The following is a 15,219-nucleotide window of genomic DNA, read 5'->3' on the forward strand; positions in this document are numbered from 1 at the left end:
TGCGGATGGCTAAGCACTGCTAACTGCGGCTGGCTAAGCACTGCTAACCACGGCTGGCTAGCGCTGCTAACCGCGGATGGCTAAGCACTGCTAACCGCGGCTGGCTAAGCACTGCTAACCGCAGCTGGCAAGCGCTGCTAACCACGGCTGGCTAGCGCTGCTAACCGCGGATGGCTAAGCACTGCTAATTGCGGTTGGCTAAGCACTGCAAACGTGGTAGCGCTGATAACCACGGCTGGCTAGCGCTGCTAACTGCGGATGGCTAAGCACTGCTAACTGCGGCTGGCTAAGCACTGCTAACCACGGCTGGCTAGCGCTGCTAACCACGGATGTCTAAGCACTGCTAACCGCGGCTGGCTAAGCACTGCTAACCGCGGATGGCTAAGCACTGCTAACCACGGCTGGCTAGCGTTGCTAACCGCGGATGGCTAAGCACTGCTAATCGCGGTTGGCTAAGCACTGCTTACCGCGGCTGGCAAGCGCTGCTAACCACGGCTGGCAAGCACTGCTAACCGCGGCTGGCTAGCACTTGCTAACCGAGGCTAGCGCTCACCCTTGGACAAAATACTGTAATTTTAAGCTTACTGTAAATAAACAGAAGCACTTTACTCACCCAAACATACAGTTGTCAGGAAAGATATCTATGTAAATTAACATCTAGTGCTTGTTTGACTTTGAAAAAAGGTTTTTTTTTTTTTTTTTTTTTTTTTAAGAATTACAGTTTTGTTTAATTAGAAGAGAAACATGGCGACACCCTTGTTCACTTAAAGTATGCATTCTTACAAGTGTAGCTTAATGCGCCTTAAAATAGACCAGAAAATAATTAATTAATTAATTAATTAATTAATTAATTAATTGACAATTGCGCCTTATAATCCGATGTACCTTATAATCTGAGAAATACGGTACAGTAAAAACAAGGCAGAGGTTTGGGACATTCTGTGACCCAGGCTATTAGGCGCTTGTTAATTTAACATGTCTTAATGTTTTGGCACTTTTAATGCTTTAAGCATTAATAAATTCCCAGAGCAATAACTGATGATGAATGATGAATCTTGAATTATATGGAATAGCACAAGACAATATCTGATCAGCCTTATTTATAGTGGATATTCCCCAATCAGACATAACATTGAAAACCTCCTTTACACCTACTCTGTGATGGTCTTGTGGGGTCCTAAAGATATAAATCAAAGTATGCAGTGAAACTGATAGGACAGGACTACACAGAATCCTATATGATCAGTGGAGCTTAAAAAAAAAAGAAAAAAAAAAAGAATAATGTGTATAGAAACAGAAACAAAATGATGGTCATAATATTGTTATGTTTTCAGTGACAGATGCTCTTGTTCACAGTCATGGGTAGTGCACAGTTACTGGGCAGAGTGTGTATACATGTGTGTATCACACTTACGAGTGTTTATGGAGGGTTCGCACTGTATGGAGAGCGTCTGCAGGCTCTCCTCGTTGGTCTCCAGCGTGAGGTTGGACAGGTACTGCTTCACCTTGCGGGCCATCTGTGCGTCCTCGTACAGCTTCTTGGCGTTGAGGAAGGAGCTCCGCCTCACCCGCTTCTTGTGGCCACCCGTCTGGGTCACGTCCAGCACTGCTGCATTGGCACTGCCCTGGCTGAGAGACCTGCGCGGACACATATGCACGGTGTCAGGGAGGCTGCGGGGGCGTGGCCAGGCCAAGACCAGACAGTGCTCTTAGACACAAGCATGCAGCAAGTCGCATTCCTCGCAGTTTTAGAACATTCCATGCATTCGGGATCTCAGCCAATTAGACGAAAGGGGAGGAGAAGAGGAGGGCACTTCAACTCAGATTGAAGGGTTGGTTGCACAGGGTTAAGAGAAATACACAGCAAATCTTTCTTCCATTCACATTCCAAATATAATCGATTGTTTTTTTTTTTTTCTAAACTGGGTTTACACTGCAAAAAACATCTCATGGCCAGTGACATCTGTTCTGAATATCTACAACTACAAGATTACTGTTACAGAATATTACACTGATATGCCAAAAGTCATGGGACAGCACTTTGAAATCTAATTATCAAGAGTTAAATCAGATGATGGCTTGGGGGTGGCTTAGAATTGCCCACACTTATACTGATATGTATAAGTTGTGAGGTGTTATCTTGTGAGTGAATTTGAACACTGGTCAGCATGCTCATGACAAGGCATTTAACATTCCCTGATCCACAGTGTCACGTGTGTAATAGAGACACCTAATAGACAAGAAAAAATGTTACCACCCACAGTAGACAGAACAGTGGATGGTAATGATGGTGACCGGGGTAATCTGGCTAGATTTGTCCATGCCAACAGACGAGTCAGTCATGACAAATGTTATAGGACACAATATATTACGTTTATATTATATTAGACGTTTTAATACAGGTTCTGTCGAACTTAACTTTGCGACTCCATCTCACAAAATATAAAAGGAAAAATTTAAAATGGAACACTATTAATGCAAAATATATATATAAAAATAAGAGGTATTTATCATTCAGTCACATGTCATATAATAATAGCTTTAAGCATTAATAAAAAAAAATGTGTTTTTGGAGGGTGAACATAAAAAAATATATATTTTAAAATGTTTTAATTAAATTACTCATAGACCCCATTATTGTCTTAAAATACGAAAAACAGCAAATGAATATATATATAAGTCAAGTGCAATTCCGTAAAAATAGACCAAACAAATATAATCTTAAAAAAAAATGTGTTACTTTCGCACAGCAATCTCAAAAACGGAGATTTTAAATTTTAGTTAAAGTGATTTCACCAGCCAGGATATGACTTCTGCAGTGCAGTTTACAGTTACTGAGCAGCACAGGGAGCACCTGGGTCAAGCAGAAACTGGAGTTTTAGGGTATAATGCCACAATGCCATAACTAATTACACTTAAACTATTGTGGATTTTACTTTTACCTTCAATACACAGGTGAACATGTCACTCAACACACAAAACTGTAAACAAAACTTAAACCAAAATTCACAGCACTGAAAAGAAAAACCTGGCAAAGACATGCTTTTTTGGTAAGTACTGTAGCTGGAGGTTATACACAGTTAACACAAATCACTTTTGCTTTGATGGATCTTCACAGGATTACATTAATATGTGATGTAATATTAGATGATGGAACCCTTTCACAATGAGACAGCTCTTATGAATGGTTAAGAAAAAAACAGTCCATTAGCAGTTAAATGTTAATAAGGTTATAAACACCTTAGAAAACAGTATTAAGCAGTACTACCTAATAAAATGTTTAAGAGTGAAATGTTATAGAATAAATTATATATATATATTTTTTATTGTCCTGTGATTTGGCGTTTCCTAGGCTAAGTTAATAATTATTATTACAGCAACCAAAAAGGGAGCTAATTACATTATCAGGATCACAGAATTACAGAGACCCCACACTGATAATGCTAAAAATGTCATCGCAAATGATGCATAGTATAAAAATATTTAGTAAGCACAGCTTGATTTGGGGTGTGCCTTTAGTGTGTCTTTGCCATCATAACGACAGGAAAAGTCCGGGTTGCGCGGCTCAAAATGCACAAAAGGCATGCATTAATTATTTTAATTAATCATAGGTGTGTTCTGGCTTTTCCCTTTAATGGTACTTGTCATTCCCTTTAAGAGGCAGGTGCACTCTGATTTTGGCAAATTGGTATTTTAACAGCACAGTGCTTCTGCGCTTCTTTGCAGAGGAAACCGACCTGCACGTTCACACTGTGAAAGTGTGCGAGCAAGTCATTTAGAGGAACAGCAATGTTTTTTTTATTAAGAGCATTGCCAAGATGGCTGTTGTCAGGGTTCAATTTAGCCAGTGTTTTACACTGCTAAGGTAGCAATATGCCAGAAATGTATTTGAACACGTCACTTACAAACCCCTTCAACCATTATCGTAGAAATATTAGTAAGTGCCTTAGTTGTTTTAACAGCGCAGGCAAAAGGCATAAAAATAGACTAGACAATAGTAGAAACGACTCTTTCACATCCATAAAAACAGTTAGCTCTAATTGTGTAGAGTGGAATGCCCACCCAGGGAATCAAACCATATTCTGTTTGTTACTGACCTTACTAAACCAAATTTTATAATTGTATAATTGTATAAAAGTATTAATGAGCTATAACTGCTTATCAATGATTTACAAGGTGTTTATTACCTTATTATAATAGACCTCGCATGAACCATTTATAAACTCTTCATAAGGGCAGTCTTGCTGTAAAGAGAGGTACCCACGTGATACAGTGCCATGCAGAATGATGTACTTGTGTAGAACTCAAACTATGTATGAGTAGAGATGGTGTTACAGGGTTCCCACTCTTTACAAAAACAAAAAAAAAAAACAGGGACTATATTTTGTGATATTTCCAATTTCCAATTATATTCCAGATGTTTTCAATTTGATAAAATCAAAGAAACTCATAATTTTAAGTGGTATCTTATTTTTTTTCCAGAGCTGTATATATTTTTTAAATACTTTATATATTTCCTCAAACTTGTATATGTTATTACTTTTATATGTTATGTTATATGTTTTATATGTTTCAATAAAAAAGATGTTAACACTGGACACATATTTAAACATATGGACATCAGATCTTCACTTAACTAATATTAAGACTTATTTAGTAGGTAATAGCTTAAATAAAACTAAAGAAATAAGGCGGCAATCTAACTAAAGGTTTTTTTTTTTTTTCAGGTGTTTTAATGTAATAAAAACCACATGTGGGAACCCTGTGTTAGTGTGGGCATTTTTAATGAATGTTTTTGTGGTACTTTAAGCATATTAGCGTGTGTTTAAATGACCCGGAGCAGCAAAAGTGATGGCAGTCGCACTCTCTGACAGCAGCGTGTCAGAGCGAGAGGCGCGCACAAATCAAAACCAAACAAAACAACAGAACGCAAAGGAAGGAGATGAGCAGGTGAGGAGCAGCTGAAATTAAAGATGAGAAGGGAGGAGTGCGTGTGAGCAAGGAGGCAATGGGGCTGGAGGACAGAGGTCACCGACTGGAGACCAAACTTACCCCAAACTCCTCCACTTCTTCTTCCTGCAAGGTAGAGCCATGAACAGTGACGTGTGGGGGCGGAGCAAAGAGGGAGGGGAGAAGGGGAGAGAGACACAAAGATAAAGAGTGTGTGAAGGAGAGAGAGAGAGCAAAGAACGAGAGGGAGACTTGCTTAGAGATGCTTAGATGACGAGAAAGAGACAAAAGAGTAACACCAGAGACCCTCAGACAGACAACAGTTATACCATCTTAATACAATATACACACACACACGTACACACTCATACAGTAATCTGCACATTAACACATTATAAACACACACACACACTTATAACAGTGGTCTGTACAGAAATACAATATACACACACACACACACACACGTCTGCAGCCGATCACAAACCTCCAGTGAAAGCCTGTGTGTGTGTAGGTGTGTGTGTGTGGGTGAAGCCGAGGCGCTGTGGAGCTACATGGCTGTGAGGCGCACTCAAAGCTCTCGGTGGTGAACGGGCTTCAGCCTACAGGGTGGACAGAGCCGGAGGAACACGAGGCTCTGCTTGGACTGTTTGGACTCACCTGGTGCGGAACATCAGTGCAGGGTCCATGTTCACCGCCGCCATCCTGCCCACATGTCTGATCTCTTTAGCGATCATGCGCAGCTTCTCAAAGTTCACCAGGCCATCCACCTTCGAGTCGTTGCCTACAGAGAAATGAGATGATAGAACAAGACCATGTTTTAGTAGCGGGCTTAAACCTGAGATGCAATACTGGGATATATTGCAATAGAAAGCAAAATAATATACTGCACATTGTTTCTGTTATAGAATAAAAACAGAGTATAAAAATCATTTGAAGGAGATTGCTTGATTGAATCCCGGTCATGCAGCTCGCCATAACAGCTGCCAGAGCCCCGAGAGAGCACAATTGGTCTTACTCTATCTGGGTGGGTAGATGGTGCGGAAAAATGTGGGATAAAAAAATATATATATATATATATATATATATATATATATAAATAAATAATCATTTGCTCCCAGTTTTAAAACTAAATTTAATGATGTACTGTATGATTTATAATATTTATATGACCAATGGGGAAATGTGACCCCGTATTCAATGTGTTAATTTACTTTTTGAAATCTAACATTACTTTCTTCACGTGTATCTAATATTTACCTCTCTATCAAAATAACACATGCACAGGGCTGTATATTTAGGATATGATGCGCATCATGGTACAGGGGTCACAATATGATACTGTAAGCAAAATGGCTGCCATTTATTCTGCCAATAAAGGTTTAAGAAAAACTGGCATAATATAAAAACACACTATCATATGCAAAAAATCTGATCTTATCCAACAGTTGGTTCTGAACACTGATATCTAGTAGGTGGGGTTTAAAAAAAACACACAACGCAACTAAACCAGTGTTAATTAAACAATGAACCAAAAATACTTTTTTTTACTGTTTTTAAGATTCGATAAAGAATTGAGAAACTGTTGCATAATATCACAATACTTCGATACATCAATGTTTTCTTACGCCCCTCTATGTACACTACATGTACAGGACTATTAACATTAAGACTAACATGCATTTCATAAATACTGATCAAATTACATCATTCTTAATAGATAACACAGCTTAATGATGAGGGAGGATTTATACATACCTAACCTACACCTGCCCAGCATGTCTATATTAGTTTTCTCTGTAGAGTTCTATTCTATTTGCAGTATTTCTCTAAAAAAAACTAGAAAACCGACGTGTGTGGACATGCAGGGTTTCTCTAATGAGGATTACAGGAGTGTCACAAAAAGAGGTGCATCTCTCACCCTCGTGGAGGAAGGTCAGGTCTTTCTTGATGACAGGAAACAGAGGGATGATTGGCGGCTGCAGGTTCTGGCTGTTGAGAACGTTCCGGTACTTGGCCATGTTTCTGGACGGGTCAAACAAGTCCTGCAGGTCACTGAAGAGCTTCTCATACTTACTGGGCAGTTTCTCCCAGGTTCCTCGCAACCTGGATACGGGTGCCAGGTTCAGACCACTGCAAACACACACACCCTGCAATTAGTGACTTAGATATTTCCCACCTCTAATGGAGTTATTTGGTTAATAATTGTATTGTTTCAGAAATTGTTTATTTTAATTCCACCTCTTTCTATCTGGTCATTCAACAATTAGTAATGCGCTCAAAAAATATAAATATATAAAAAGCAAATATTAAGCTTATCGAAATCAAGACACTTCACAATCCTAAAGTCCTAAAGCTCTCACACACCTGATGATGGCGAACATGGAGTTAAAGTTCTTGCACTCTCGGCAGTGCAGGGCGATTTTGATGAAGTGTTTGACGATCTTCATGCGCTTCAGCTGGTTGGGCTCTCTGACGACTTCAGTTGCCACCCAGAAAGTCTCTCGGTTGATGGCCTCCTCAAAGAGCTTGAGGCTGGAGGGTCCGGAGGCCCGCGAGCGCAGCTTGAACAGGTCGTCAATGTACTCCGTGGGCTCGATGGCGCAGAAGAGCTCGAAGGCACGCATGGACAGCTGAGTGGCTACCTCCACCGTGCTGAGCTGCAGCAGGCTGATCTGACTCTCCCTCAGCAGCTCCTGAGCGTCCTCGTCCGAACACAGCGTCTCCGTCTCCATGTTGCTCTTCAGGTAGTACCTGAGCAACAGAGTGGGCACAGAGAGGTTACAGAAGGCTTTTTGGTCATTCTGCTTTATTATGTAGACATTCACATCGCCTTGCCATGAGCACTCTGACCAGTATTGAAGCTCCCTCACAAGATAACACCTCATAACATATACATGTAAGGGCATTCCCAAGCTGTTTTCTTATATAACACTACATGATCATTTTCGATAGTGCTCTTTAGTGACAATTCTGCATATATATCTAGATTATGCTCTATAAACTCTATGTATGAAAAGTGGTGATAAAATCTTGAGCTTAATACCTTAAAATTGTGATAAGCACATAAATACAGAGTATAGTTTATCATTTTAGAAAATGACTAATTTATACTTAAATTATTTGAAGACTGCTGTGTTTCTTCCGAACATTAACTTTTTTATTTTTTTATTTTTTTTTTTACTTTTTTTCATTTTAGAAAAGGACTTAATGTTCCCGATATTTACAAACCTACACTTGTTCACACTGTGTCTGTATGCGAGTTTATTCTGTGTGGTTGTTCTGAGGCAGTACCTGCCGCTCAGCTGGATCCTGTCCGCCAGTTTAGAGAGCTGCTCCGGTAGCCGGCGCTGTTTGATCACGCCCTCGGGTGTGACGGACACCTCACACAGCGAATAAGCTTCAGGAGCAGCGGTCAGAGCAAACTCCCGGATGGCCTGAGCCACAACCTCCTTGGCTGTGGTGTCCTTCCCGATCATGATGTAGCGACTCTGCTGATCCGCCTTAAACACCCGCAGCACCTGGTCCGACATATCTGAGTGAGGACAAGCACAAGAGCCAATCAGATATGGTAATGATGGTAATGCTGACAGGAGACAACAGTTAAAATGGAAAAAAAGGAAGAATATTCCATAATCATCATTCCCTTGCCAATAAATCACCACCATAGAGCTAGAACTAATGGCAGCTTTAAAACTACATAGTTCATGATTTATAAAAGAAAAGGGAAAGAATACAGGTGATTTGATTAGAAAATCGTAATCATATTAAATACCCATCTGTATATACAGGGGTTGGACAATGAAACTGAAACACCTGGTTTCAGACCACAATAATTTATTGTCCTGACGGACAGTTCTGGTGGAAACAGGAGAGTTAAGGTGCACACTGAATTCTGTCGTGATTTGGGCAGCCGTGGTTTTATGTTTTTTGGATACAATCCAGGTTAGCACTCGAACATCCCTTTCAGACAGCTTCCTCTTACAGCATCCACAGTTAATCCTGTTGGATGTGGTTGGTCTTTCTTGGTGGTATGCTGACATTACCCTGGATTCCGTGGCTCTTGATACATCACAAAGACTTGCTGTCTTGGTCACAGATGCGCCAGCAAGACGTGCACCAACAATTTGTCCTCTTTTGAACTCTGGTACATCACCCATAATGTTGTGTGCATTGCAAAATTTTGAGCATAACTGTGCTCTTACCCTGCTAATTAAACCTTCACACTCCGCTGAAGATTGGCCACCAAGCTGGTCTAATTTAGCCACTTCCACACTAAATGTTTAACAGAACTAACTGAAACCAATGTGTTTCAGTTTCATTGTCCAACCCCTGTATGTATGAGTACTGTGTATGAGTTTAAGGTACCTAATAACATGATTATAGACCATGTCTCTTAAAAATTAAGAGAGCTTATACTGTAAAAAACTCCAGATCCTGTTTAAACACAGCAAATACAGTAAAAATAACATGTATTTTTTATTTTTTTTTAGAAAGTAGTCAAGATCTAATGAGCTTGTCTTTATTTACCATCATTAAGCTCTATGTTATCAAACTAGAGTTAATGAAGGAGCTTTGGAAATGTTTTAATAAACACAGTGATGTAAAGACTTAAGAAAATATATAATTTCCATTTATTCAAATATAAATAGACAAATCAACACTAAGTGCCACGATAAGGAGGTCTTGCAGTATTTTCACAGGTGCCTAAAACACTTGCACAGTACTCTATGAAATTTCACTGTGGAATAAAGAATGAGAATTCTGCCACTTTTGTTTTTGAGTGCTGAGAATCAATTAGGAAATAGGAAAGACACCATATGAGTCATGGCTGATTTAACAAGATCAATGAACCACTAAAAGGAAGTACAAACACCAGGATCAATACCCTGGACAAGGCTTTAAATACCGGCCACAGCATTTACACGTCTGGTGTTTAGATTAAAGCAACACATCAGACGAGATGTATGAAAAAAAGGCTTATTATTAAAGGAAAATAAGAAAGTAACAGGGACCATTTGGCACGACACATAATGCTAATTGGCCCCTGTTGGCAGTCATCAATTATTAATAGCATGAACAGGATTAACAATTTTTCTTTAGCTATCTTTTTAAAAGCTCCATGCCTACAAATGATTTCTTTGAGTGATCACGGAGAGAAACATGAAGACCACACAAATATGATTAGATATCCCATAATTAAAAGATATTAGGTCTTAGCTAGAATTGAAAAAGAGTAGGGATGCACCAAATATTTGGCAACCAAAATTATTTATCCAGAAATGTCAAAAAAAAGCCATTAAGATGTTAAAAGACTGAGTGATTTCTACCAAACAATAAGTCATTAATTTGACATCATACTGCTGCGATTCCTCGAAAATTAAGACATTTTTAAAGCAGCGCCCACCAATCCACCTCCTATTACAAACACCATATTATAAACACCATATTTAAGGTAATTTTTAAGCTCTACTCGCATATATTAATGTACATGAAGCATTCACTCTCAGTATACTCAATTGCCTAACTCTTCACGAACTTCCAGATTTCTAGCTGAAAGATACAACCAATACAAGGCTAGGATAGTAGCGTTAGCTGAGGTTACCTAGCCTTAGTATTTGTTTGCTTACCAAAGGACTGGCTACTTTTTACTCATGTGACTTGAGTAAAACTTTTAATGTAAATCTACGACTAAAATGGCACTGCTGAGGAACATTTATGATTAGTATAGCTCTACTGGGGTAGCTAAGGTTCTAATTAAATCAGTATTATTGAGGTACATTTACAATTATATAAGCTATACTAAGGTAAATATGTTGCTAAAACTTCCCTGCTGAGCCAAACATATTTATTTCTGATTTTCTCCCATTTTTCTTCCAAATTAGCTACGCAGGGACTTGGTCCCGATAAATCAGCTCGCAGACGCTGAGATAATTTGATGATTTATATAGCTCCACTGTGGTACCTAAGTATATGGTTAAATCAGCACTACTGAGGTACGTTTACAACTATAACAGCTCTACTAAGGTAAATATGTTGATAAAACTTCACTGCTGAGCCAAATTAATGATTAGAATAGCTCTATATAACTAAGATTGAGGTGAATTTAACACTAGAATTGCCCTAAAATCATAATTAGAACAGCAGTACTGATGTAAATCCATTTTCAAATAGACTAAAATGACTTTGACTCTGTTGGCATATCTGCTGGGATATTAAAATGTTAAGTGCTTAAGAAATATTTTTAACTTGTATTTTTGTAATTGCAATTTCAAATATGTTCAGTCATTTTTTTCGTGTTGAATTATTTTTCTGTTTGTTTCAGCCCAAAAACTTCATTTTGGTGCATCCCCACAAATAAAGAGATCATTTACTCACTTGTGGGAACTGGCTCTGAAAGAGATTTAGGACATTGTAAGACCGATGAACGCTCTTCATGTACACACCATGATGGATGAGAAGCACAGAGCTCCTAGAACTTTTAAACAGATTAATTTTTCTCTGAAGAACACCTGCAAATTGACGAGTTTTGCAACGTCCACCACCCACAAAAGGTTAAACTTCCTTCCCTCACTCCATCCAGAGATTAAAGCCCCAGAGTGTAAAGGATATTATAGACCTACCAGGCTGGTTATTGAAGTCCAGTATGCGATGGTGAGACTGGAGGAGGTCAGGGTTGCTGGACGATAGGTTTCCGCTGACCGGCAGAGCTGGAGGAATCTGCTTAGACTGCTTCAGGCCCACAATGCTGTCGTCCTGGGACTGACCCACGCCGACATCACTGCAAAAACATAACCGTTACATAACTTTACTGGAGAGCATGGGTTTCACCTTACTGGAAATCTAACATTACGTAACAAATACATATTTCAAAGAGAGCATAAACTGATGCACTAGATTTAAATTTGATTATTTGAGAAGTGCATTTCTAATGTATTAAATTGTGTTATTTTAATGTATATATATACATATATATATGTATATATATATGTATATATATATATATAATGTATATATATATATATATATATATATATATATGTATATATATATATATATATATATATATATATATATATATATATATATATATATATGTATATATATATATATATACATATATATATATATATATATATATATATATATGTGTATAGACACAATAGATGTTATTAGTAGTGATTAAGGCCGAACCAAAGTGCATGCTTAATTTTGTACTACTAAGCTGATGTGTCAAAAGTCATGGTATAGCAGTGTGCAAACTGATCATGAAGTGGGTCTTCTTTTAAACACCCACACCTGTTTAAGTTGTGAGGTGTTATCTCGTGAGTGAGGCTGTATATTGGTCAGCATATCCATTGCAGGAAGATGTGCGTTATATGTAAGACTTCATTACCACCCACAGTGAACAGGACAGTATGTGGTAATGATCATGACCAGCAGTGTGGTGTTTTGAATTGTCTGTGAGAACAGACAAGTGACTCCCATGACATTTGGCATGTCAGTTTAGAATCAATATAAACCTTCCTAACATAAATATATATATATAATAACAAATAAATAAACACCTCTACTTTCTGTGTATTTTCAGAATCAGTGTTCACTCACTTGTAAGGTTTGGGTGGGAGTATACTGGTGAGAGTCTTGTCAAAGATCTTCTTCAGCTTGTTTCTACCGCCCACTGTGTTGGCCTTGGCTTTTTTACTGGCTTTCTCCAGACCCATCACCTGCTCAACGTCCACGGCCAGGTCTGGAATGGAATAACGGCTGGCCTTTTTGATGTCCCCGATTTTGGGAATGTGCGGTGCCCCGTTCTTCCTGTCCAGTTCCTCCTCGTGGTCATGTTCCTGGTCGTGCTCAGGCCTGGCCAGGAGCTCCTTAAACACTAAGAGAAAATATGAGCGTGGCTTAGTATGGAACTCTCAGTAAAATAAGGCTTCTTGTATGGCATCAGGTTTTCCAACCAGTCTTAGGGCCAATTTATTACACAATATATGGACATGACCTCAATATTACCCACCATGTTTAGTGAGGAGAGGCCATTTTTGTGGATTACCATATTTTTCGGACTATAAGGCGCATTTAAAATCCTTAAATTTTCCCAAAAATTGTTAGTGCGATTTATAATCCGGTGCGCCTTCCGAATGAATTTTATCAGTCAGGTTGTAAGGAGCAGTAAAGCTTCTCCACTGGAGTCCAGCATTTTTACAGAAGTTTAGATGTAGTTCTCCAGCAGTATTAGCAATATCCACTAACTGAGCTAAGCGCTAGTTCATTCCCCGTTCAGAGGTGAAAATTATCAGCCTTTAGCCTGCTGCTAACCCCGGCTAGCACTGCTGAAGCAGTATTAGCATTCGCCACTAACCACACTAAGCGCTAGCTCTTTCGCGTTCAGAGGCGAGTATATCAGCCTTTAGCCTGCTGCTAACCCTGGCTAGAACTGCTGGAGCAGTATTAGCATTAGCTGCTAACCAAGTGAAGCGTTAGCTCTTTTGTCGTTCAGAGTCCAGTATACGCTACGCAGGACAAACTGCTAGCTAATATCGCCTTGGCTGATCAAAACACTCAGGGTTCCTCAGTGTAGCTGAGACACATAAAGCGCCTTATAATCCGGTGAGCCTTATGTATAAAAATAGACCAGAAAATAGACGTTTATTGATAGTGAACCTCATACGAAAATAGTGTGAAACATACGGTAGCTCGTATGTTCATTTATTTGATTTAATTTGTATTAATTAAGATATAAAAATATTTGTTTTGCATTCCAATCTCAATCAATTTCAATGTTTATTTTAAATGTTTTTCTAATTTTCTAACTTGGAAAGCCAATTATCCATTCCTTTACTTATAAATACCCCCCCATCACTAGCAATGCCCTCAATAGTTTTCTCTCCTGACACATCCACACTATTTTATTATTTTCAAACTGCCACTTGGAGGAAAGCAAGACTCCCCAGCTCCGAAACAACAGCTAACAGATGCCTGCGCTGACTAATATTACACTACGACCCGCCACAGAGAGAGCAAGGCCAATTGTGCTCTCTCAGACTCCAGTTGCTGAGGTTAAGCAGCACAATCCAGGATTCAAACCAGCGACCTTCAGATCACAGTGACAGCACCTTTAAGCTGGTGTTACTTACCTAACAGATTTGTTTTCACAGTAATGGATAGGTGTGTATTGTTCCTCAGGATCTCATTGGCTTTGGACAGCTGCACATTCTCAAAGTTCTGCCCATTCACCTCCAGGATCTGAGAAGAACAGAGAGAGCGACATTAACATTAACTATCAATTTGAACTTGTCTAAACTTAAGACTAAGGAACACAGGAGACTGATTGAGGTCCCAATTAAATATAGGTTCGTGCATGGGTTTACCCCTCTACACATAGAGATGCCCAGAAACTCATCACACTTATTTGTGTGAGTGTAAATATATATAAATAGAAAGAGAGACACCTCCAGTACAAGCTGAGGAGTGGTATTTCATGCAGAGGGAGGCAGAACAGCTTCTTCTTCACACCCACGTCACACCCTCGAGTTGTGAAACAGCTGTCAGAAACTTAGAAAGCTACATTCCAGAGGGTTTAAATTTAACACTGGTTCCTTGAGGTATTTTAGCTAGAAATGAAAATATATCTGCATCACATTACAGTCAATGGCAATTGCAGCGTAAAAGTGTGAATGCCAAACTTTTAAACTATTGTATTTGTTTTTGGTAGAGCTATTTTAATCCCAATGGCTAAATTAACTTCTAGAATGATGGATACCAACAAGGTTTTTTTTTTTTTTTGGTTTTCTTGGTTTGTGCATCAGCTTTGTGTCTTTGACAAGCCAATGCAAGTTATAATCACATAACTCCATTTACACATCCAATAAGCTACCGGTAGTCTCCAATGACAAAGACAGTACAGTACAGGAACTGTCCTCTGAAAAATCAAACCCAATTAAACTCTACCTGAGTTTTACAAAATTATGCTTGGTGTCAAAATTATTATTTTACAAAACTACACTAGATATCCAAATTAATCTATTCAAACAGCTGAAACTGCAGCCGTTGCTGAAACAGATGTGCAAATTCACACATACAGTTTGTCCAGTTCCTGTAGAGACGAAGTATTGCCAATAAAACAGGCTTTCTCCTTTGATTAGATAAACATAAACCTATTGGCTGCACAAATATGGTGGTGAGGGGGATTGTTGTCAAGGTGGCCACCTTGCCTTAGATACTGCTGTGGGAAAACCCTGGTGTTCTCTGGAAATGAGGTGTTGCCTC

General features: G+C 39.0%; 1 protein-coding gene across 10 annotated transcripts in view; it reads right to left on the minus strand.

Moving 5' to 3' along the window:
• Window positions 1–15,219, minus strand: part of rapgef2b (Rap guanine nucleotide exchange factor 2b) — a 177,143-nt gene that overhangs the window by 11,839 nt on the left and 150,085 nt on the right. For 9 of the 10 annotated variants that reach the window (XM_049484540.1, XM_049484542.1, XM_049484541.1 and 6 more), the window contains 9 exons: window positions 14,088–14,196; window positions 12,556–12,832; window positions 11,571–11,728; window positions 8,242–8,482; window positions 7,315–7,701; window positions 6,869–7,080; window positions 5,608–5,731; window positions 5,053–5,076; window positions 1,415–1,638 (listed from right to left, as the gene is read on the minus strand). In XM_049484540.1, the coding sequence (XP_049340497.1) occupies window positions 1,415–1,638; window positions 5,053–5,076; window positions 5,608–5,731; window positions 6,869–7,080; window positions 7,315–7,701; window positions 8,242–8,482; window positions 11,571–11,728; window positions 12,556–12,832; window positions 14,088–14,196 (1,756 nt within the window). The remainder of the gene's footprint in view (window positions 1–1,414; window positions 1,639–5,052; window positions 5,077–5,607; window positions 5,732–6,868; window positions 7,081–7,314; window positions 7,702–8,241; window positions 8,483–11,570; window positions 11,729–12,555; window positions 12,833–14,087; window positions 14,197–15,219) is intronic. The other variant, XM_049484543.1, reaches the window with a different exon arrangement.

Source organism: Astyanax mexicanus, chromosome 10 (genome assembly GCF_023375975.1).
Source record: "Astyanax mexicanus isolate ESR-SI-001 chromosome 10, AstMex3_surface, whole genome shotgun sequence".
Lineage (NCBI taxonomy): Eukaryota > Metazoa > Chordata > Actinopteri > Characiformes > Acestrorhamphidae > Astyanax > Astyanax mexicanus.